The 21,024-nt window shown below is 41.8% G+C and overlaps 1 protein-coding gene across 1 annotated transcript in view; it reads left to right on the top strand.

Moving 5' to 3' along the window:
• The first annotated feature begins 1,998 nt into the window (after positions 1-1,998).
• The window catches only part of LOC126199681 (zinc finger protein basonuclin-2-like), a 150,265-nt gene continuing 131,239 nt past the window's right edge, over positions 1,999-21,024 (top strand). The window contains exons 1-2 of the mRNA XM_049936608.1: positions 1,999-2,229; positions 2,532-2,617. Coding sequence (XP_049792565.1) covers positions 2,199-2,229; positions 2,532-2,617 — 117 coding nt within the window. The 5' untranslated portion in view covers positions 1,999-2,198. The remainder of the gene's footprint in view (positions 2,230-2,531; positions 2,618-21,024) is intronic.

Raw genomic sequence — 21,024 nt, 5'->3', positions numbered from 1 at the left:
GTTAAACACATGAACTCATTCATTCGAAAATGGTATGGAAGACCGAAAGTTGTGTCATAATTAAATATATAACAATACAGTCAAATGGCGTTGCGTTCATTTAAAAAAATTTCAACAAGCCTGGCGAGATAGCAAACAAATATTAATATGCCAATTTCAGCAACAAGATAGACTATGCTCATGTGTTTATGTTTTCATGGGATTACCAGTGATTTCCAACGTTGTAGCGTTGAAAAGAAGGTCTACATTCGTCAACAACGTAAACGATTCTGGAGGAAAATAGCTTAATTCACGTACTTCAGTTTATTGCTAAAATTATTGCTCGTGATACGGTTGTTCAGAATCACACACAAAACGCAGAATTATATTACTCGCTTTACATCAGTTCTCTCTCTCTCTTTTTGGTTTTTGATTGGTTTTATCACCTTGAGACTTTCTATAGTCTCAAGGTCGTCCTTTGCATAATATGTTTGTGATACTTGATGGCGATATATCCATATTCTTGTCTGAGGAGTGCATGATACACATACTGCTGTGGTTGTGTGGTGAGTACTGCGTCTTCTTTCTGTATATTATTTCCCTTACGCTTATCAATCACAGAGAAGGAGTATCACTAGAATTTTGCACTAATAGTAAATTTCATGCCACCGGTCAGTGTCAGCAGGCAGAGAGTGTGAAATATGGTGATCAATAGAAAGGAACAATCTGTATAATGTTTATATGCCCAGCCTTCCTTGTTCTGATCGGTAGATGCCGCAAAAAGTCGCTAAATCGTACCGTTGCCCGGTATTCTGTTAAAACTGATTGCGTGGAGCAAAGCATCATATTCTCCTATTTTTAAATTATCGCTATTTAAAAGACTTTTTTTTTCAAAATTACCGCATCATATACACTCTGTGTAATACCGAGTGTTTCTGAATACACTAAACAGTTTACTTTCCCCTAATTATTTCTGAATTGTTAAATATGGTGAACCTGCCTCCGTGGACGAGGACGAACACGGTGTGAAAATGCCAATGTGACGCTATTGCCAATCGCATGACCTTGTTTCCGTTCGCTAACCCGTTAATTAATAACAGTGTTACACTGGCACTGTTTTAGGTACATTGTTTCTGTGTAAAAGTCATTTCTTATATGCAGAAGGCATCCACTTCCCATTATTTGAAACGAGTAATATCGTTTCCTGTACGAGTATATAGACGTACCGAGAACAGTGTCGTCTGGTAGTTAAATGTAAATGTCTGCGAAAGAGGAAGCTATTGGTACCAATCGAGATCATTCCACTTTTGTCTTCTGCTCCCGTCTGCTGCCATGTCGAGAGGTTTCTGGAGTGAATAGTTATTACGTGGGAGTATAATGGTTGGTTGGTTGTTTTGGGGAAGGAGACCAGACATCGAGGTCATCGGTCTCTTCGGATTAGGGAAGGAGGGGGAAGGAAGTCGGCCGTGCCCTTTGAAAGGAACCATCCCGGCATTTGCCTGAAGCGATTTAGGGAAATCACGGAAAACCTAAGTCAGGATGGCCGGACGCGGAATTGAACCGTCGTCCTCCCGAATGCGAGTCCAGTGTCTAACCACTGCGCCACCTCGCTCGGTATAATGCCATTCTTCGCGAACTGAGGGGATGACGTTTGGTGAAACGTGTGCTGAAGTGTAATACACAGAGAATTGCAGTCTAGTACTTTATTAACAGCTGGCTCCGTACCGCTGTTGCTCAGGCGTTGCGCTGCAGATGGTGAATGCCCTCGCGAAGTTGGTTTGTTCGGAAGCAGACTGCACCGGTTAAAGCGCTGGGCGCTGGGTCGTTTGAGGCGCTGCGGTGCTCGCGGTAGGGGAAGTGTGGCAGTCGTCCGGGCGCCTTGGTGGGGGAAGGGGTGGGCCTTCGCGCGGCCGAGGAGTGGGGACGCCTCCCCGTGGTGGGGGAAGCCCTGGCGGGCGGGCGGCGGCGGCGCCAGTCTACGCCCGTCCCCCGCAGCTGCAGCACGCGCGTCGGCACCGCTCGAGCGTAGCGCGGGCGACAGCCACCTGGCCCGCACTGTCACCCCGATCTAGCGCCCGGCCGACGCCCCGGAGGAGATTGCGATCAGAGCGCCAGGGGACACCTCCTTACTGACAGCCATGCAGCCGAGCGGGGAAGAGTTATGACAATCACAGAGACAGCTGGAGGCACTGTTTGGGCTCAGTGACCGCTGGTTTCCGATGTATCCGGCGATGTCGCCGATGGGTACAAGTAAGTTGCGTGGAGTGGTTGGTTTTAGTACTTCCTTGTGATAAAGATAACGATGCTAATAACATTAAACAATAAAGCAAATTATGTACAGTAACTAACTTTATTTACATAAAATATTGCTGTTTTATTATAATTTATCTGGGTAAAAAGACATTTTTCGTATTGTGTTATGTTCTGAGGGCAGTGTCATACGGTGGTATTTGTGTACGCCTAGCCTCTGTGTGTAGCAGTATGGAAATGGATAAGAATGGGAATGACAGGTAATAGTCGGACAGTAATGGATACGCGTGTCTTTTCCGCAGGTGACGACGCGACCCTGCGGCGCATGCGCACTGCCCACGACCAATCAGCGCTCAAGTCGGCGCCCAGCAGCCTCATGATGGAAGTGGTAAGTACGAGCACTGCACGATCTTCTCTTCTCCGTGCCCCCCGCCCCCCCCATCCCCCTCCTACCTTCCTACCGCGGCCGCCCCCTACCAGCAGAGTTCCCAAGTAAGTCTCCGCCTGGCGTGTTTTCCCCCCCTCGGTTCTTGAGAGGCCGATAGATACTGACTCCTCTCTCTCTGCGGTGCCCGGTTGACAAATTACGCGGCCGGCTCGAGGTGGTCCGCGGACGACGGCCAGTGTACCGGCGGTTGCACTCGCTGCACCAGTGCGCGCCCAGGATCGGGTAGTCAAAGCACACTCGCGCAGCAGGATCGGTCAGGTTTTGTCGCGCACGACGTGCGGCATGTGAGGCGCCGCGCGATGCTGACGCAGAACAGCGCAGCGACGCCCGGCGTCGCCGCAGCCGCCCCGCCGTCGCCGTCGCCGCAGCGCCCGACGCCGACGCCGGCGCAGGGCTCTCCCGGAGCGGCGTCTCGCCTCGCGCCTCTCAACGTGAGTCGCAGCCCGCTCGCACACCTCTCACTCCGACACTCTGCCCTGCTCGTTCAGTTACCGCCCGACACCGAAAATCGCCCTGGCCCACTGGGCGTCGTGGGTCTGTAGACTCCACCTGACGTGGTCTTCCACATACTATGAGAAATCACTTTAAGGGTGTATAATACTTAAGCGGCTCAGAGAGACGAAGAAAAACTTATTTGTAATGAACAGCACACTTAAATCACAAGAGGAAACATCAAAGTTTGATTTCGAGAAAGTAATTTCGTCTTTCTCTTGGAATACATCAGCGTACTCAGCTGTTAATGATATAGAGCCTACAACTGCAGCAGTTAGCGTGTGATTATTTTCGGTCCTCGGTCTTTTTTACGCAACAAAACTACCTATATCTAGGTGCCTCTGCCGATATGAGAACGGAGATCCATACACGAGTGCCTTATTCGCATCCACAACTCTTCCATCGGCGACGGCTAATTTTTAAACTTCGTAATGCACAGATACAACGGTATAACTTCTCCTGGCGTAGATTTGCGTCTGCTGAAGTCGGGTCGATTCCGTTCTATAGGTAGGCGTACGTAGGGACTGAGCATGAACACACTTTAATGCAAGCTAGCCTGTCGTACTCTTAATACGTCCGGAAAATTACAAATTTACGTCGTAATGTCTGTGTCGTTGCTAATATTTGTGGCAATTGTTCTTCTTCTTTTAGGTTTATCATGTAGAAAAGAATAAATATTATTCGTTTTTTGCAAGTGACGGTTGATTTTGTTTCCAATTAAACCAATGTTGAAGCCTATTACAAACAGGTGATACATGTTTAGTGGAAAACATTCAGACGGATAAGTGTAATGTTTATTCTTATCTACATGACAGCCATAATTACTGTACTGAATTTTCTGAAACTTCTGCGATACACTTCTACAATGTCAGGAAGTCGAATGAAGTTCCGTTAAAAATTATCGTCACATTTTGCGTACTGTTTACATTTAGTCATTTAATTACTTTTATTAAATTTACGTTTATTCCACACAATGTCGAATCATGTTGATGTGCTACAGTGCAATTAGGATTCCATTGAATACTTGTAAATAAATTTAAGATGAACGTTGGTGGGTTTACTAACGCTTTTTACGACGTGTCGTACGTGATAAACAAACAGGAGTCAGGCCACGAAGCGATGATTCCAATGCATAGAGATTGTTCCGGATGAGCCTTACACTAGCTTTGAAGCAGCTTTCCGTAACTGCGTAAGTGACTTGCTACTGGAAAAGAAACACGAATGACACAGTCGAAAGGCAACCGCTGAAAAACAGATGCAAGTGTGTGGATAGCCTGAAAGAACAACCTCTCGCCTTATTTAGCCCCTGCTGGTCATTGCAGAATGAAACTAACATAGCGGCACTCTGTCTTTTATGAGTGATAATAATGACTTAAAGTAAGAATTTTTTTATGGTGCACATTACGCAGACGAGCGAAAATAGTAGTACTGATACTATCCTTTAGTTTTTGTCCACAAAGTAGGCTAATCACTATTGCTGGTACCCGCAGACATGCGCTGGCTTCTATACGCAAAGCAATATTACGGAAGATAACCGCATCCGAGAACACTTCTAGCTGTACAGATAACCTGATATGGTTTTTCATATACCATACTATGCAAAATAAACTAAGGGCTGTATTGCTAAACGAGCAGGAATCAAGTCTACGAGAAAGACAGCGCAAAGCGTATTTGCAATCTGCTCGTGAGTTGTCGAAGCTGACGAATGTGAGTGAGGACAGGATTCAGGTAACAGACGCGTCTCTAGCGTATCACAGTACTTACGTTCGCACAAAGTTGGACGCACTCCCCTTTATGAATACAGAAAATTGCAATGTAAACTCAGAAGAGCTATATTACGCTATTCTCCGACGAGTATATTGATGCAAATTGTGTACTTATACCGTAAATTGAGAAAAATGCTGGATGCAGAGATCTTGCAGCACCTCAACGCCAATCAGCGTAATTCTTATATAGAAATAACAAAGAAATATCTGCTCCAGAACGTTTTACTGCTAGAATTCCAGGCGTATGCGCATTGTTCCGTGAGATCAAATTTCTACACACCGACATTTGTGTTAAATTTGCTGGAATCACAGGTAGACTTACAAGTAGAGTTAAATCTGCATGACTCATATAACACGTGTTATATATTTACATTTTTTTTAAATTGTGGTTTTTGGCCTGAAGGCCACACATATCTATATACTATTTAGATTTTATGAAGTGACGTTCTGACATTTTCGCGGTGCGGAATGATAGATCAGCTATCGGGGACCCCATCGAATCCTTTGCCGTGTAAATAAAGGGTTGCTTGATCTCTCTAAATCATTTCATATTAATAGTAAAAGAATGCAGATTCAGTGCCTCGCTGCATGCAGTGACCGAGGTGATGTTGAGCGTAATGATCCCCGCACGACATATTCTGTTAGATAAAAAAAAAAAGAAACATGAGTTGACAGATACGCCATAATACTTCTGGATGAAACAGTTAAGGCGAGAACATTGGAAACATCGACAAAGAGCGTGAACATTACGACCTTAAATAGTATGCACTGCCATCCTGAGATATTTTACTACGTTTAGGTATGTTATCGACCGATATGCATTCTGTGTGCTGTTCTTGTACTCTACTGAACATACCCTGAACTTCGTATTGCCTCGGAAGAGCACGGTTTCTTCCCAGGAGAGAAGGCATATGAAGAGTCCTCAGGATGTGTTTTTCGAAGGAAGGATTAAGCCTGAAACTACAGTAACTCTGTCGGCAGAACACGAGTGTATGTAACACTTTTCTTAGTCTGATAATATGTTTAGCACCTTCAGATAACTACTCGCCCCCACCTAATTTTTCAGGCACCCATTTACCACAAATTGTAAGTTATACAAACGATAGAGTAACGCAGAATTCGATTTTGCATGTAATGATGACGTACGTGTCTTTAGTACTCTGCCCTATTTTTTAAATATAGCTGAGTATGAAATGAGATTTCGTTTTTCTTTTTTTTCACGATTAGGTTTCTAGCAAACTAGTCACATTTCTGGATACCCATCTGCGTTTAAAGTATCGGTTACGCTGAGTTAACGTAGTAAACTTAAAAGTTGCCCCCAATAACTATTCTAAAGAATTACAGTGTGCATTCGTCGTCAGTATTGCTTGAAAATTCATTAATATGATTACTATTCCTGTTTATGTGTGTAACATCTCCAAGTAATCTGTCTTCCTTACCTTCTGCGATATTTGCTGCTGCACAATAACCTTTTCTCAAGTTCAATTTACTAATGTAAGACTTTAAGTGTTAGGCTTACTGATCCTCGTTTCGAAAAAGTTGCATTTATTCTTAAGTGCTGAGCAAGTACGTATTCTATTTAATAAGAATCAAGAAAATTTTCTGTGTTCGTTATGGGACACACAAACTTAGATCTGATAGGTTTAAGAACGAGATAACGTCATGTATAAATGATTTCCTTCTTTTTCATCTATTCCCTCTTTATTTGTAGAATATGATGACTGTAAATTGTAACCTCGTACTTTTTTTCGAGCTTACAATCGCTACGAATATCTCTAATATACTATTTCTTGAGAGGTCGTAAGAAAAGAACTCCATTAAAATTAATCAGGACAACAAGGATTAGCAACGGAGAAGTTTAACAGTTAACGGATTAAAGAAACTCATTGGCGTATCTACGGAGAGGAATTTTTTTTTTTTTTTTAAGCATCGAAAACTGCCGGAGGAGACAACTTACATTTGCTTCGTTTGCAACCCGGATGCAATCCAAATCATGTTGCTACGACGGTTTCCACGATCACGCCATACCACTTTCCTAAATTTTCTCTTCTCATCTACAAAGTTGTAGAAACAAGATTTACGTGATAACACAAAAATCAATAAAAAGACAGTGTGAATAAAACCAAACGGGCTACAGTTCGCGATTTAATTTCGTAGCCGTAATCGTAGATTTGCGTCTCAAGTTCGCGTAATTAATGCATATTATATAAATTACGCTCTTACTATTTTGTAGATAAGGGCCTGTGTATTGGCAATGGATTTTAAGTACTTATATTTGCAGATAATGATTTACTGTGTTTTGTGTGTATGATTTCGAAACCAGTACTAGTTAAATATTACTGGTTGTACTCAAACAACCAGCAAGAAAATCACAGAATTGTTTGTATAATTACACAGTAGTTACTGCCAAGTGAAAATAGCACTGATATATTCAGTTGCAAATAAAGGCAGTACGGTGAAATGAATCGCAAGAACACTTGTTTCACAAGCGACTACCATCTTTGACTCAAACGTGTTGATGACAGCGGGTACCTGTTTCTATTTCGCACGAATACCATTTTCAAATGTCTTATGGGAGTGGGCGACCAGCACATAAAAAGTTGGAAACAGTTTTAATAATATTCAGAATTAAATTCCTGGCTAATAAACTTCATTTTCTTTTTGTGGCATGTTGAATGACTTCACTCATACGTCGGGACAGCCGTTTCAAGAAAATTACGACCTATTTCTTTATTGTCAGACGTAGGGAAGAACTGAAACCTTCATTTTGGAAACAAGTTATATATCTACGCTTCATTACATCAGTAACTGATCTGCATACGTGAATTTTCGTAAAAAGTCATTTATTCAAATAAATTGTGCGTGGATGCACAAAATTGCTAGGCAATTCTGCTGCGCTGACTAGGCGTGAATGAAGATGTGTGAAATTGTATATTCTAGGCGACTTCAGTGGCGATTTTTAATGCCTTTTTGGCATTTGTAGGACGTATGCTATACTCAGACATAAATACCTTATTCATCAAACAGCACTAATGCTTGCTGTTTATTTTATCGTTTAAAAGTAAGCTTCAACTGACGAGAGAAAAGGACAACGAAAGACAGTTCCTGATCTCCGAATGTACTTAAGGAAACATAGAATATAACCTCTTCAAATGTGTCAGAAAAAAGCCTTAGAAATTGATCTTAGAACACTGGCGTACCTATCCAGTAAGGCGCTTCTTTCATAACGGGCTTCTGTTTCCGAATAGCACCTGCGAGGTAGACTTTGAAGAATGTGCTGCGATTTTCTTCTTGTGGCTTCACTTACGTTTCTACACTATTCTTACGGCGGATTAGAGTTTATATTAGCCGCATGATCGCCGTGCAACTCGGATATGCTTTGAAAATGAATTCCTGACGGGGAAACATACTCTCAGAATTTTTGACAAAATTGCAACGTCTATCGGTACTTCGCTGAAATTGATAGTAAAATAAATGAGATTTATCTTCTTTGTTATCTGTGTAATTGTTGAAGAGATTTGCATTTAGACGGTTTCATAATAATTCCTCAACTGGTCAAAAACTCGCAGTCGGATCTTTAGACAATTTTGATAGCAGGGATACTGCCTAAAAGTTATTTTGTTCTTGAACATGAGTAGCGGATGTGAACTTCAACATGCATAACAACATAATAATTGCCAGTGGTTCTTTTTAAATCCTGAACGCCAGTTGTTCTTTTTAAATCCTGAACTGCCGAATATTACGTCAGAATGTCGCCTTTGCAGTGCGTTGAATTCGAAGCAGACAGAGGGATGGGTTTTTGTTCCGTAACTATTTCACAGAAATTGCCGTTCACATCTGTATCTTTGTGTAAGCGTTGGCATTCAGCAAGTGACGTTTTTAAACGGCCCAGAAGTGAGAAATGATCACCTCGACAACGTTAGCGAAAAGCGGTGTGTGTCACGGCAAAAGCTTTTCAGTATTTTTGCTCTTCTTTTTTGCGGTCCGCCCCCGCCCGACAAACAGCTCTCGGAGCCAGTGTCGCCCCCACGCAGATTTTTTTCGGACGTCCGCCCCCACGCGCGCGGGGGCCGAAACAATCGGGTCGACTGTATTTTTAAGCGGCGGCAGATCGGATTTGGCTCGTGTTTGTGTTGCAATCAGCCGATAATCAATACCTCTCTCTATTAGCGGCGCTGCTCGCGTAATGACGCCGGCTCGTCCATTACGGTCGCCGGAGCGGCCGCGTTCGCAGTAATTGTTTTAATTATCAGGTGAGCGTCTGGTCCGGACCCGAAACGCGAAAATAAACAGCGGCGTCCATCGCACCGCCCGCTAAAGAAACTAATTTGCTAGCGGCTGCTGCACTCTCTCGTGTTTGTCAGCTATGCGTCGAAGTGCCGTAATATATCACTGCTCTCACATTTACCCGCATACCATTCTCCTGTGCTATTTAATCATTAGTTGATAGAGCACTGTGTAAATTACACGAGGTCACACATCGCTTCATATGATATCATGAAATTTTTAAAGGGTAGAAGAGTATGAATCATTACACTACGAAGTTCGAGACTAAAATAGCCATGAACGCAAATAATACTAGTAAAAAACAAAAAATTGTCTACGCCTAATAACCCATGCACGAGCAAAGAATTTACTGCATTTTACAACTTTTCATAATGGGAAAGTAGAAAGAATAATCATTTGCCATATTGGAAAGATTGTTTTTCGTTTCTGTTTTGTAATGAAAGATGTGGGTGTATTCCTGAACAAGTTACAGTCGCCAGCTATCTGTCGTTATCTTAATATTTTGCTCGAATCATTTTGGAAAATTATAGGAATCCAAGTAAAGATGCCTGGACTAGGTACGCAAGCATGAATCCTCTTTATGGGAACTTTCTTGTGCTTTTTAAAACGCTGCTTTAAGTTGAAATAATAATTAAAACAAAGTACAGTGTATATTACCCACTTTTGCCGCGCGGGGTAGTCGTGCGGTCTAGGCCGTACTGTCACGGTTCGCGCGGCTCCCCCCGTCGGAGGTTCTAGTCCTCCCTTGAGCATGGGTGTGTGTGTTGTCCTTAGCGCACGTAGCTTAAGTTAGATTACGGAGTGTGTAAGCTTAGGGACCGATGACCTCAGTAGGTTGGTCCTATAAGCCCTTACCACAAATTTCCAAATTTAACGACTTTTAAATGAACTGAACTATTTTTCAGCACCATTGTTTAAGAGGAAAGCGTCCTTTTAATACAGCTCAAAATATTTTGCAGGAAATAGGAGGAATTTGCTAACAGAGATGTCATCAGCTTGAGTTTCGAAACCAACGGTTTCTCAATAAACGGCTTGAAAGCTTGCTGAAGCGTATTGAAATTGTATGTTGCTGTTCAATGATAAATAACGTAATGTTTCTTGTATTGACTGAATGATAGCTGCTGTTCCTTTGAAACGTATTCTAGTTGTAAACTACAGATCTAATGAAGCGAAATGATTCGCTGTAATGTCAGTGCAAGAAAACCCAGCTTATTAAACAATTACGAGAAATAATTGGATTAAAATATTCTTCGGCCCTAGCACTAGTGACCCTAAAATATGATCCTATATGACATGATACCCTGAAAATATGCTATCACCGACGTCGCGACGGAGAATATTATAGCCGGGAATGTATCTGTATAGAACTTCAGCAGCAAGTAGTGAATATGTGCGTTTCGGGAAGGACGACTGTTCGTAAGCATACGTATGAGTTCGAATCTCTATAATTAGACCTTCACGGTCATTCCTGGGGTGGCTGCTATAGGAGGAAGCAATACGTTCGTTGACACTTGTAGAAACGTGCGTTCTCGACACTGTAACGGTAAACCACACCGTCAAGCAAGGAGAAAAAGAGAGACCTAGTTAAAAAATCAACATATATTAAATTGAATGATTGGGCTAACGATTTCTCCTTTTTCCCTCAATATTTGTTTCTGAAAAATCTTGTTTTTTCATTAATATTTCTTCAAAGAAAACCTTCTCAAGGAGGTCTCGTAAGCTACATAAATGGAATATCATACAGTTCTGCCGAATATGATTGGGGATCTCCAAATATCGGCCTTGCAAGCCTCGCGCGTGGAATGACACGGAAATTCAGGGAGAAAAATGTGACTCGCGATAGGTAATTTGTGATCTCGTCCCAGAGCTGTTTTATGTAGCTTCTTACGTTTCCTTGGTGTTTTAAGTGATTAATAATCTCTTGATTTTGCAGACAGCTATTAGTGTGTTATTGTCAGAACATTTCGGAGAGGAATGCCAGATAGGAACAGATGATATATACCAGGTACAATGTTGTGGGGGTTAATACCTTCATCAGCCATCGCGATTTACGATTTGTTTAGCCACCCTAAATTACATTAAGTGAAGGCAATGGCCCTTGCTTAAAAGGCGGTAATATTTCAGTCTCGCAGTGATGTACTACGTTTATTATACCTCGAATACGAATAGTTACGTGAGCATCACTCCATAGCGCGACAGTCTGCTTGTAAATTGATTATATTGCTACCAGACATTCACAGTTTCGTGTTTAGAATAGGTCTACTGAGACAGTGGTTTAAAATCTAAACATGGATACGACCACAGTAATAAAGTAGTGTACATTTTCATTCCACACCTTCACACAGTGTCCGAAAGTGTATCATTTTAAGCTGTTTCACGACAGATAATTACAACGTTCGACGACCACGTCAATACACGCGTGGCCACTGGTGTCCCACCATTTGCGAAGAGACAGCCACCGGGAGCACTTCTTTTATTCGAGTCTTTGTGATAACCACTTACTTCAGAAATTATTATCATTGGGCAGCGTACGTCAGTCAGTCGGGAACAAAAGTGACTGGCAGGTACCCTGCAGCGCCCCGGTGACATCATCAGAGGCACATAATCACAGTCAGTTAGCGGCCAACTTAACGAGCCGCCTGTGCAGTTCTGATGGCCTAACTGTTTCTGTCGAAGTCAGCCCCTCATCAGACTGAGAAGTGGTCATTAACAGAGAAAGAACGCGCCTCTTAATGCTATATATGCAAGTTAATCTTGCGCGATCTCGTAAACAAACTCACTCTTACTGTCTGTTTATATTACAGATGCGAGAGGTAAGTTCCACACTTTTTCAAGTGTGATTGCTAATAGTTCTTACGAAAATTGCACTGTCCACATTTATTTCATTAATAGTTATAAGTGATACTTTTTTAATTGTTTGAAGACGGAGTTCCAGTAATATACGAGGTGTGGCTAGAAAAAAACCGGACTAGTACTGGTGAAACAATAAAACGAATGCAATAAGGCTGAAAGTCGCGTGGCCTGTCACGTGACTCTCGCTCCGCCTACTGCTCGAGTTTCATCTGCCTCCTGCACTCAGTCTGCCCGTGGCGTCTGTTTTAAGTAGTTGACGTTTTGTCTGTGCGTCGGAAAATGTTGAGTGTACAGAAAGAACAGCGTGTTAACATCAAATTTTGATTCGAACTAGGAAAATCTGCAAGTGAAACGTTTGTAATGTTACAACAAGTGTACGGCGATGATTGTTTATCGCGAACACAAGTGTTTGAGTGGTTTAAACGATTTAAAGATGGCCGCGAAGACACCAGTGATGACACTCGCACTGGCAGACCATTGTCAGCAAAAACTGATGCAAACATTGAAAAAATCGGTAAACTTGTTCGACACTTTCCTTGTCAACTCCTGTTAACTCAGACACTGCTCGGATTGTTAAACGGCGATCTTGTCGAACAAGTTTACCGATTTTTTCAATGTTTGCATCAGTTTTTGCTGACAATGGTCTGCCAGTGCGAGTGTCATCACTGGTGTCTTCGCGGCCATCTTTAAATCGTTTAAACCACTCAAACACTTGTGTTCGCGATAAACAATCATCGCCGTACACTTGTTGTAACATTACAAACGTTTCACTTGCAGATTTTCCTAGTTTGAAACAAAATTTGATGTTGACACGCTGTTCTTTCTGTACACTCAACATTTTCCGACGCACAGACAAAACGTCAACTACTTAAAACAGACGCCACGGGCAGACTGAGTGCAGGAGGCAGATGAAACTCGAGCAGTAGGCGGAGCGAGAGTCACGTGACAGGCCACGCGACTTTCAGCCTTATTGCATTCGTTTTATTGTTTCGCCAGTACTAGTCCGGTTTTTTTCTAGCCACACCTCGTATTCTGCTTTCTGAAACATTATAATTCTGCAAACATCTTGTCTAAAGTTTTAGCGACAGTACGTCAATCAATTACAAACACCTACCAAAGACGTCACCGGAGGGCGCGGACACACTTGTGGCCATCGTGCATTCTACTTTTCTTCATATAGTTGTTACGAAAGAAAACGAAACAAAGTTTCGTCTTTGAAATACGACCTTACTTACCTTTTTGATAATATCATTTACGAGACGTAGCGGCAAAGATTTATCGCTCTCTTAATGTCATTGCTGCTAGCACACGTAAAAACGTAGCAGTCAACATCATCTTTCATTTTGAAACAGTGTTACTATCCCATTTCTTCGTGAAAGGCAAAACTGGTGCAGTGTACCATCAAACTGAAATTAACGGCAACGCTACAATAAGATCTGTGTATTATGAGTTCTTTGACAGGTATTCCACAATATAATTTTCCGGTGGCAACACTGTAATCCTGCGTGCATATTCAGACTTCTTGCTGAACGCTAAGGTAATCGAAAATTTTTGAGAAATGTAGTAAGTTGTTGTTACTTCGTATGAGAGACTGACAAAATCCGGCTGCATTTCTGACATTTCAGCGATTCTTCTTGAACGATACATGGCGTTCAGCTACTTTTTATTTATTTTTTAGATGTTTCTGATGAATTACAAGGGAAATATTCCAGTCGCTCTTGCGATTGCACTAATCCGAAATCGATTATCATGTTTTAAATTAGTCAGAGCAGTTGTAACGTCAGACATAAATTTTTAAGACCTTCATTTATGGTAAGCACTACATTAAAGGTAGAGGGAAACGTAGATTTTTTTCATGAATCTATTACCGTCGGTTCCGTTCCGTTTAAAAGTCAGATGTCCATGTTTTCCGTGGAATAAAGTACGATCGACATTACGGCTGGACACATTTAAATACATTTTTGTCATTCGCTAAATTACTTCACGGTGTTACTAATTGTATTCACTATACATCTGAGCCGTAGAAAAATCAGATGTGTCAAAGCGGTATCTGACTGTTTTCATTCACTTCCTTCCACATTGTTTCTTTGTAAATCGACTTCTTGTGACTGTATGTGGTTATTTCAAGTGCCTCTTAGTATCATTTGACAATACTGTTGGCATCTTACTGGTATTAAATCTAGCCCAGTTTACGTCCATCTTACCAGAATGGGTAAGACATCCCGGCGGCATGACTTTATTAACTGATTCGATGCACAAAAGAGTCGAACAGCTTGACAGCTAGTAATTTATAGTAAGGCTCGATGCTATTGATTACTTCAGAAAAACAGTCCAGATATTGAGAACTTGTGAAGCTTACAACTCGGTTGGTGGATTTTTAACGTTTAGTAAGCTTTCGGAAGATTATTGGGACCTGACTGTTTTCGTTGTATACGAGTTCAGAGCATCATTCCTACTTCCAGTTCATCATGATGCAAGTCAGGTTAGATTGTTAGCAATAAACGTTGATATATATATTGTTTATCTACTATTCTTAGGCTTCATCAATGCTACTTAAAGCAATATAATACAGTCTCCATCAAAACATGTCCTAAGTTATGAATCTGATTCTGAATGGCGCGGTATTTCTGATCCAACTTCAGACGAGGCGCACCTGTCTAATGAAACACGTAGCTCTCATTTGTCAGGCATGCGCCCTGAGAGACCAGAATAACGTTGTGAAGCAATGTTCACCGTGTCCGTTACATCAGAAGGTACGAGGTATTAAAATGTATTTGATTTTACTATAGCTGGCACATAATGAATAAAATAAAATGGAAATATGATGATGTGAGAGACTGGAACCTGTGACATTCGAGTAACACGTCACTACATCTATCCATCATAGGAAGATTGTTATTGTCGCTAGGCGTGTATCTTTCAAGTACAACAATGGAATTCCATGTAAGAATACAAATAAAAAGAAAACCCTTAATTTTTTAAATTTGCGATCGTTGTGTAAATCTTTCTATTTTCGAACAACACTAACAAATCCCTATAATTTTTTCGAAAAATGTATTCTGAAGAACAAGGTGGGCACGGTCCCCTAATCGTTTTCTCTGTTGAAACCGGAGTAGAATTTCACCCAAAATAAAATGAGATGTGAAAGCTGTTATATCACCACATACATGGACAGACAGCCTTCTTTGTTAAAGTCAGAGTAAAAGTTTATCAAAAATAAAATGAGAAGAGAGAGCTGGTGTATCCCCGTGTACACAGTAAATCAGCATCGAACAGTCAGCAGTTCCCGAAATCTAGACAATTTTGCTAACGAAATGATGCGCTTCGCGTTCCGAGAAAATTTTCTTTATGAATTTTAATCTTTCCATCGCTGTTGACGTTGGCATCTCGGAGACATGCAACCGCAAATCAATTTTTTTGTATGACATGCTACATCATTCCCCAGGCTTCATTCTACTGATGTTAGTTATTCATACAATAATTATGATCAATTCCGCATTCATATCGATCAGTGAAACACGTCCGTACATGGATACACGACAACGACCGGTTTCCTGCCAGGCCGCTTTAGCACGTGGCTAAAATCGCGTGAACTTATGCGAATGTTAGTTTCCTATTTTATAACACAGCCGAAACCCGGACCGACAGTGAAGGGTACGAAAATCAAAAACCAAAACTTTTAGTGGTACGTTCCGCTGTCAGTTTGGGCTTCGTATGTGTTGTAAATGAGTTTTCGCGTGACTTCCCGTGCTTTTACTTACATTGTGAATTAGTGTGGCAGGATACCGGTGGTTATCGGCTGTCAAACCATAGACGCATTTTACTGAATCGATGTGAACGTGATTGGTTTCCCAGGTAAATATGATGACTGAATGTCTATTCCGAAATCGATTATTTACGAATTTTGCTCAAAAAGTAATGGTAATTTTGTGATTTCATATACTGCAGTAATCCAATTCACGCAAGTTCTCGTTGCTGTGTTGATGAAAATGTCTGAATAGTGAGTGTACAATGTTAGACATACCAGATATTTATCGAAGTGTCAGCTATAAGAAAGGTTACGTTTGTTTTGGTAGTATCTGCGAAAATTTGTTTTGTATAAAACTTGGATGTGAGAATTTCTTGTAAATTCTGTTATAAGAGCAGAATAAAATGCAGAAAATTTTTGGAAATATTAAATATTGCTTCGGTATGTTGTCTATGATTAAATAACGATTTACAAGTTGTTTAACCGTTTCTAAGGAGGTAGTGAAGACGCTGACGATGACCAGCACCCTTGACTCCCCTGCACATCACCAACCGCTGTAATCTTGGGAAAAGTGAAAGATTAATATTAAGCAATCACCAAATCACAAAAATAAAGTCGCTGAGGACGCTGGAATATTAACTGCCTTCAGCCACCATATTTTCTGTATGAAACGAGGGACTGCAAAATTTATTCCATAGCTATTAAATTTCGAAAAAAATAAACAAAAAAATAAAATACAGCGGCGAATGCAAGTTGCCCAGGAGTCGCTTGCTGAAGTCAACGACGATGGAGAACTACTGAAATATGTCATAACTGGTGCATAAAATTTGGTTTTGGGATACCACATCGCTACTAATGCTCGGTTCTCTCAGAGGAAGCATCTGGATCGGTAAGGCCGAAAAAAGCTCCACAAGTGCACTCATATGTAAAGGTTATGGTTGTCGTGCTATTCGATTTTGACGGCACAGTACACCATGTTTTCTTGCCACAAGGATGAACGATCAGCAAAGAAAAAGTTCAACGCCGTTTGCGTGAACCAAATCGAAAAAAGTGCTGTTCACACATTGTGGTTACTTGTTAATTTTTGGCCAGAAACAATACTGTTCAAATGGCTCTGAGCACTATGGGACTCAACTGCTGTGGTCATAAGTCCCCTGGAACTTAGAACTACTTAAACCTAACTAACCTAAGGACAGCACACAACACCCAGCCATCACGAGGCAGAGAAAATCCCTGACCCCGCCGGGAATCGAAACAATACTGTAATGATGCTCCAGACTCCATACTCTCGAGACATTTCCCACGTGATTTTTTTCTGTTACCAAAAATAAAGCAAAACGCAGGGCTCGTCATTTTACAAGCATAGATAAAATTATAAACGCATGCGAAAGATCGAGTCCCAAAAGTGTTTCGGAGTTTGGAAAAAGTGCTGACATACGTGTTTAATGTGTAATGGCGATTGTTTGGAAGTAAATGGCATTGATGTACTGTAGACACATAAAGGAGTCTTCTAAAGATCCGTTTTGTTTTACACCCAATGTAGGCCGAGGATTACACATCATGAAATCTCTCGTGAATGCTGTTGAAAAGAGACTTCAAAATAACATACTGATGACTCGTAAGTCCTCTCAATCTATCAGCCGTCTAAGATCGTATTCTTGATGTCGTGAGTGGAAACGTTTCCTACGTCTCATTTTCGGACTATTCCACACGTTAACGTCGAATCATTCCATGTTACTATGCCCTGATATCCCGAGTATGTGCCGACAGTGAATTGCGCTGAGAAACCAGAAATGTCATACCACACAGAAGGTGGACAATATATGGAAAACCGACAGAGGTACATGCTTGCGATGTTGTATTTCACCAAGGACGGCACCGGCCCAACGCCCTTGCGTTTCAAGCATCATTCGTGGCCAGAACACTGTTCTTTGTATATGCAATTGAAGTCTTTCTTGGCGGATTCCAATGATGAATTCTTCTCGGGTTATCAGCCGCGTGGTAGCGTCGTGTTGTCGCAACATTTCGATGAGTTTCGTGCTCATCATCTTCTGGCGAGAAGATGATGGGTACGAAACTCATCGAAACGTTGAGACAAGACGACGCCACCACTCGGCTGATAACCAGAGAAGAATTCATCAGTGTTCTTTGTAGTTTTGAGTGATTTATATCCGAGAGAAGTGAATTTGAACGTGGGGATATTGTTGGTGATGGTGAGGCAGGTTCTTCCGTAACCAAGGGAGCGGAGTGTTTGGTCTTTCAAGGACGCCCGTATCGAAGGTTTATATCGCATGCGGCAAAAGCGGGGAAACGTCGTCCGCTAAGTCACAACGCGCACGAAAAGGTGTGTTGAGTGATCACGACAGACAGTCGTCGAAGACGGTTGTGACCAGAAATAAGACGATGATGATGATGTTTTGTTTGTGGGGCGCTCAACTGCGCTGTCATCAGCGCCCGTTCAAAGTCCCAATTTTCACACAGTCCAATTTTTTTCACTTTACAATCTAATCACTGTCACGGATGATGATGATGATGTAGACGATGGACACAACACGAACTCCCATTCCTCGGGCAGAGAAAAATCCCCAACCTGACCGGGAATCGAACCCGGGACGCCGCGATCCAGGGGCAACAACGCTAGCCACTAGACCACGAGCTTCGGAGGAAATAAGATGACGATAGCTGCAAAAACCATTGCAGAAGCGAATGTCGCACTCGCAAGTCTTCTCAGTACCAAAACGATACGAAGGGATCTCCATCAGAAGGGAATTGTAGGACGAGCTGCAATTCCAAAGCCACTCACCGGTGATGCAAATGCCCGTAGTACCGAAGCCATAAAACTTGGACTACGGATCAATGGAAGGAAGTCATTTGGTCGGATGAGTTTTGTTTCATAATGTTTCCAACTTGTAGCGCGGTTTGCGTCTTCGTACACACTTCCAAGGCTAGAATGCAGACTGATTGCTACCAAGACTACATCATGGCGGGGACACGACGATGACTTGGGCAGCCGTGTGGTATTTCACGGGCCCATGATTAGTCAGCAAGGTCACATTCCTGCCGAGAACTACGTGACCATTTTGGCTGATCAGATCGATCCCCTTGAACGATGTTTACGAGGTGCGGCTAGAAAAAAACCGGACTGATGCTGGAAAAAAACATTTATTTACAATTATTTACAATTTCATGTTATCTCCTTCAATGTACTCTCCTCCTCGGTCTCTACACCACTCCATACGAATTTTCCACTGTTCATAGCAATGCTGCAGATCATTGTCGGTAAGTCCATACATTACTTCCGTCGCTTTTTCTTTTACTGCTTCAACAGTCTCAAATCTAGTTCCTTTCAAAGCTGACTTGACTTTAGGGAAAAGAAAAAAGTCACAGGGGGCCAAATCAGGTGAGTAGGGTGGATGATCTAAGATGGGAATGTTGTGTTTTGCCAAAAACGTCTTCACTGACAACGCACTGTGAGCTGGGGCATTGTCTTGGTGAAGGATCCATGACTTTTTTCTCCACAAATCGTTCCGTTTTCTCCGTACTCGCTCACGTAGGGTAGCCAGGACGCTAATGTAGTAATGCTGATTCACTGTTTGTCCCTCTGGTACCCAATCAATGTGCACAATCCCTTTGATGTCAAAAAAAAACAATCATCATTGCCTTGAATTTCGATTTTGACATTCGTGCTTTTTTTGTCGTGGAGAACCAGGAGTTTTCCAATGCATCGACTGGCGTTTAGTTTCGGGATCGTAAGTAAAAAACCACGATTCATCGCAAGTAATAATAATATTTTGTAAGAAGGTGGGATCACTTTCAATGTTTTCCAGGATGTCAGAACAAATCATTCTTCGGCGTTCCTTCTGTTCAATTGTGAGACACTTCGGAACCATTTTTGAACACACTTTGTTCATGTTGAAACTTTGATGAAGAATCTGCCTACCACTTTCCTTGTCAACTCCTGTTAACTCAGACACTGCTCTGATTGTTAAACGGCGATCTTGTCGAACAAGTTTACCGATTTTTTCAATGTTTGCATCAGTTTTTGCTGACAATGGTCTGCCAGTGCGAGTGTCATCACTGGTGTCTTCGCGGCCATCTTTAAATCGTTTAAACCACTCAAACACTTGTGTTCGCGATAAACAATCATCGCCGTACACTTGTTGTAACATTACAAACGTTTCACTTGCAGATTTTCCTAGTTTGAAACAAAATTTGATGTTAACACGCTGTTCTTTCTGTACACTCAACATTTTCCGACGCACAGACAAAACGTCAACTACTTAAAACAGACGCGACGGGCAGACTGAGTGCAGGAGGCAGATGAAACTCGAGCAGTAGGCGGAGCGAGAGTCACGTGACAGGCCACGCGACTTTCAGCCTTATTGCATTCGTTTTATTGTTTCACCAGTACTAGTCCGGTTTTTTTCTAGCCACACCTCGTATTTCGTAGTTGTGATGCTGTGTTCAAAGAATACAGGGTTCGTGTTCACTCCGTTTGCACCGTCCAGGGCTGCTTTTATGAGGATGAGCTGTCGCATCTTCCGTGACCACCACAGACATCAGATCTCAGCCTTACCGAGCCTCTGTCACGTACTTTGGAGAGGAAGGTCAGTGGTCGCTATCCACCTCTCTCATCGTTGCCTGCACTTTCTAACAACCCTACCACAACAAAGGTCAAAATTTAATAATGATTATGGTGTTGCACACGCTGCTAAATACTGCATTTTCGGACAACAACAAAGTTATTATGTGGCAGGTGTCATTAGAGCACAGTTATTAAAGTCATTTCATGTAATAATGAATAAACTAGGCACTCATCTTTTCGTGTTTCCAACGCTGGTCTCGTTGTAAAATCATGGCTCAATCGTCCAAAATCTAGGTGGTGATGAATCCAAGCTCGGATGCAAAGAGGCCTAGGTTTTATTCTGCGATATTCAAAAGTTTTGTAGATGCGCTTCACAAACCATTCTTGAAGATTAAACCTTTCAAAGTTAGCACAATAGTGATGAAAAAAAAAAATAATCAGCACTCCCAATTTAAGTTACACTTCCTTTTAATTGCTTTTATTGCAATATCACGTGACACACAAATCACTTCACACTACAAAAAAAAAATTGAAAACATCTTCCTCACAATCACTGTTAAAGTTCACATTTTATAAACTGGCTACAATACGCGTCTTTCCAACATGACGTCCAACA

This window comes from Schistocerca nitens, chromosome 8, assembly GCF_023898315.1.
Source record: "Schistocerca nitens isolate TAMUIC-IGC-003100 chromosome 8, iqSchNite1.1, whole genome shotgun sequence".
Taxonomy (NCBI): Eukaryota; Metazoa; Arthropoda; class Insecta; order Orthoptera; family Acrididae; genus Schistocerca; species Schistocerca nitens.
Note: the sequence above shows the minus strand (reverse complement) of the source record. Positions and strands in the feature narration are given on the sequence as shown.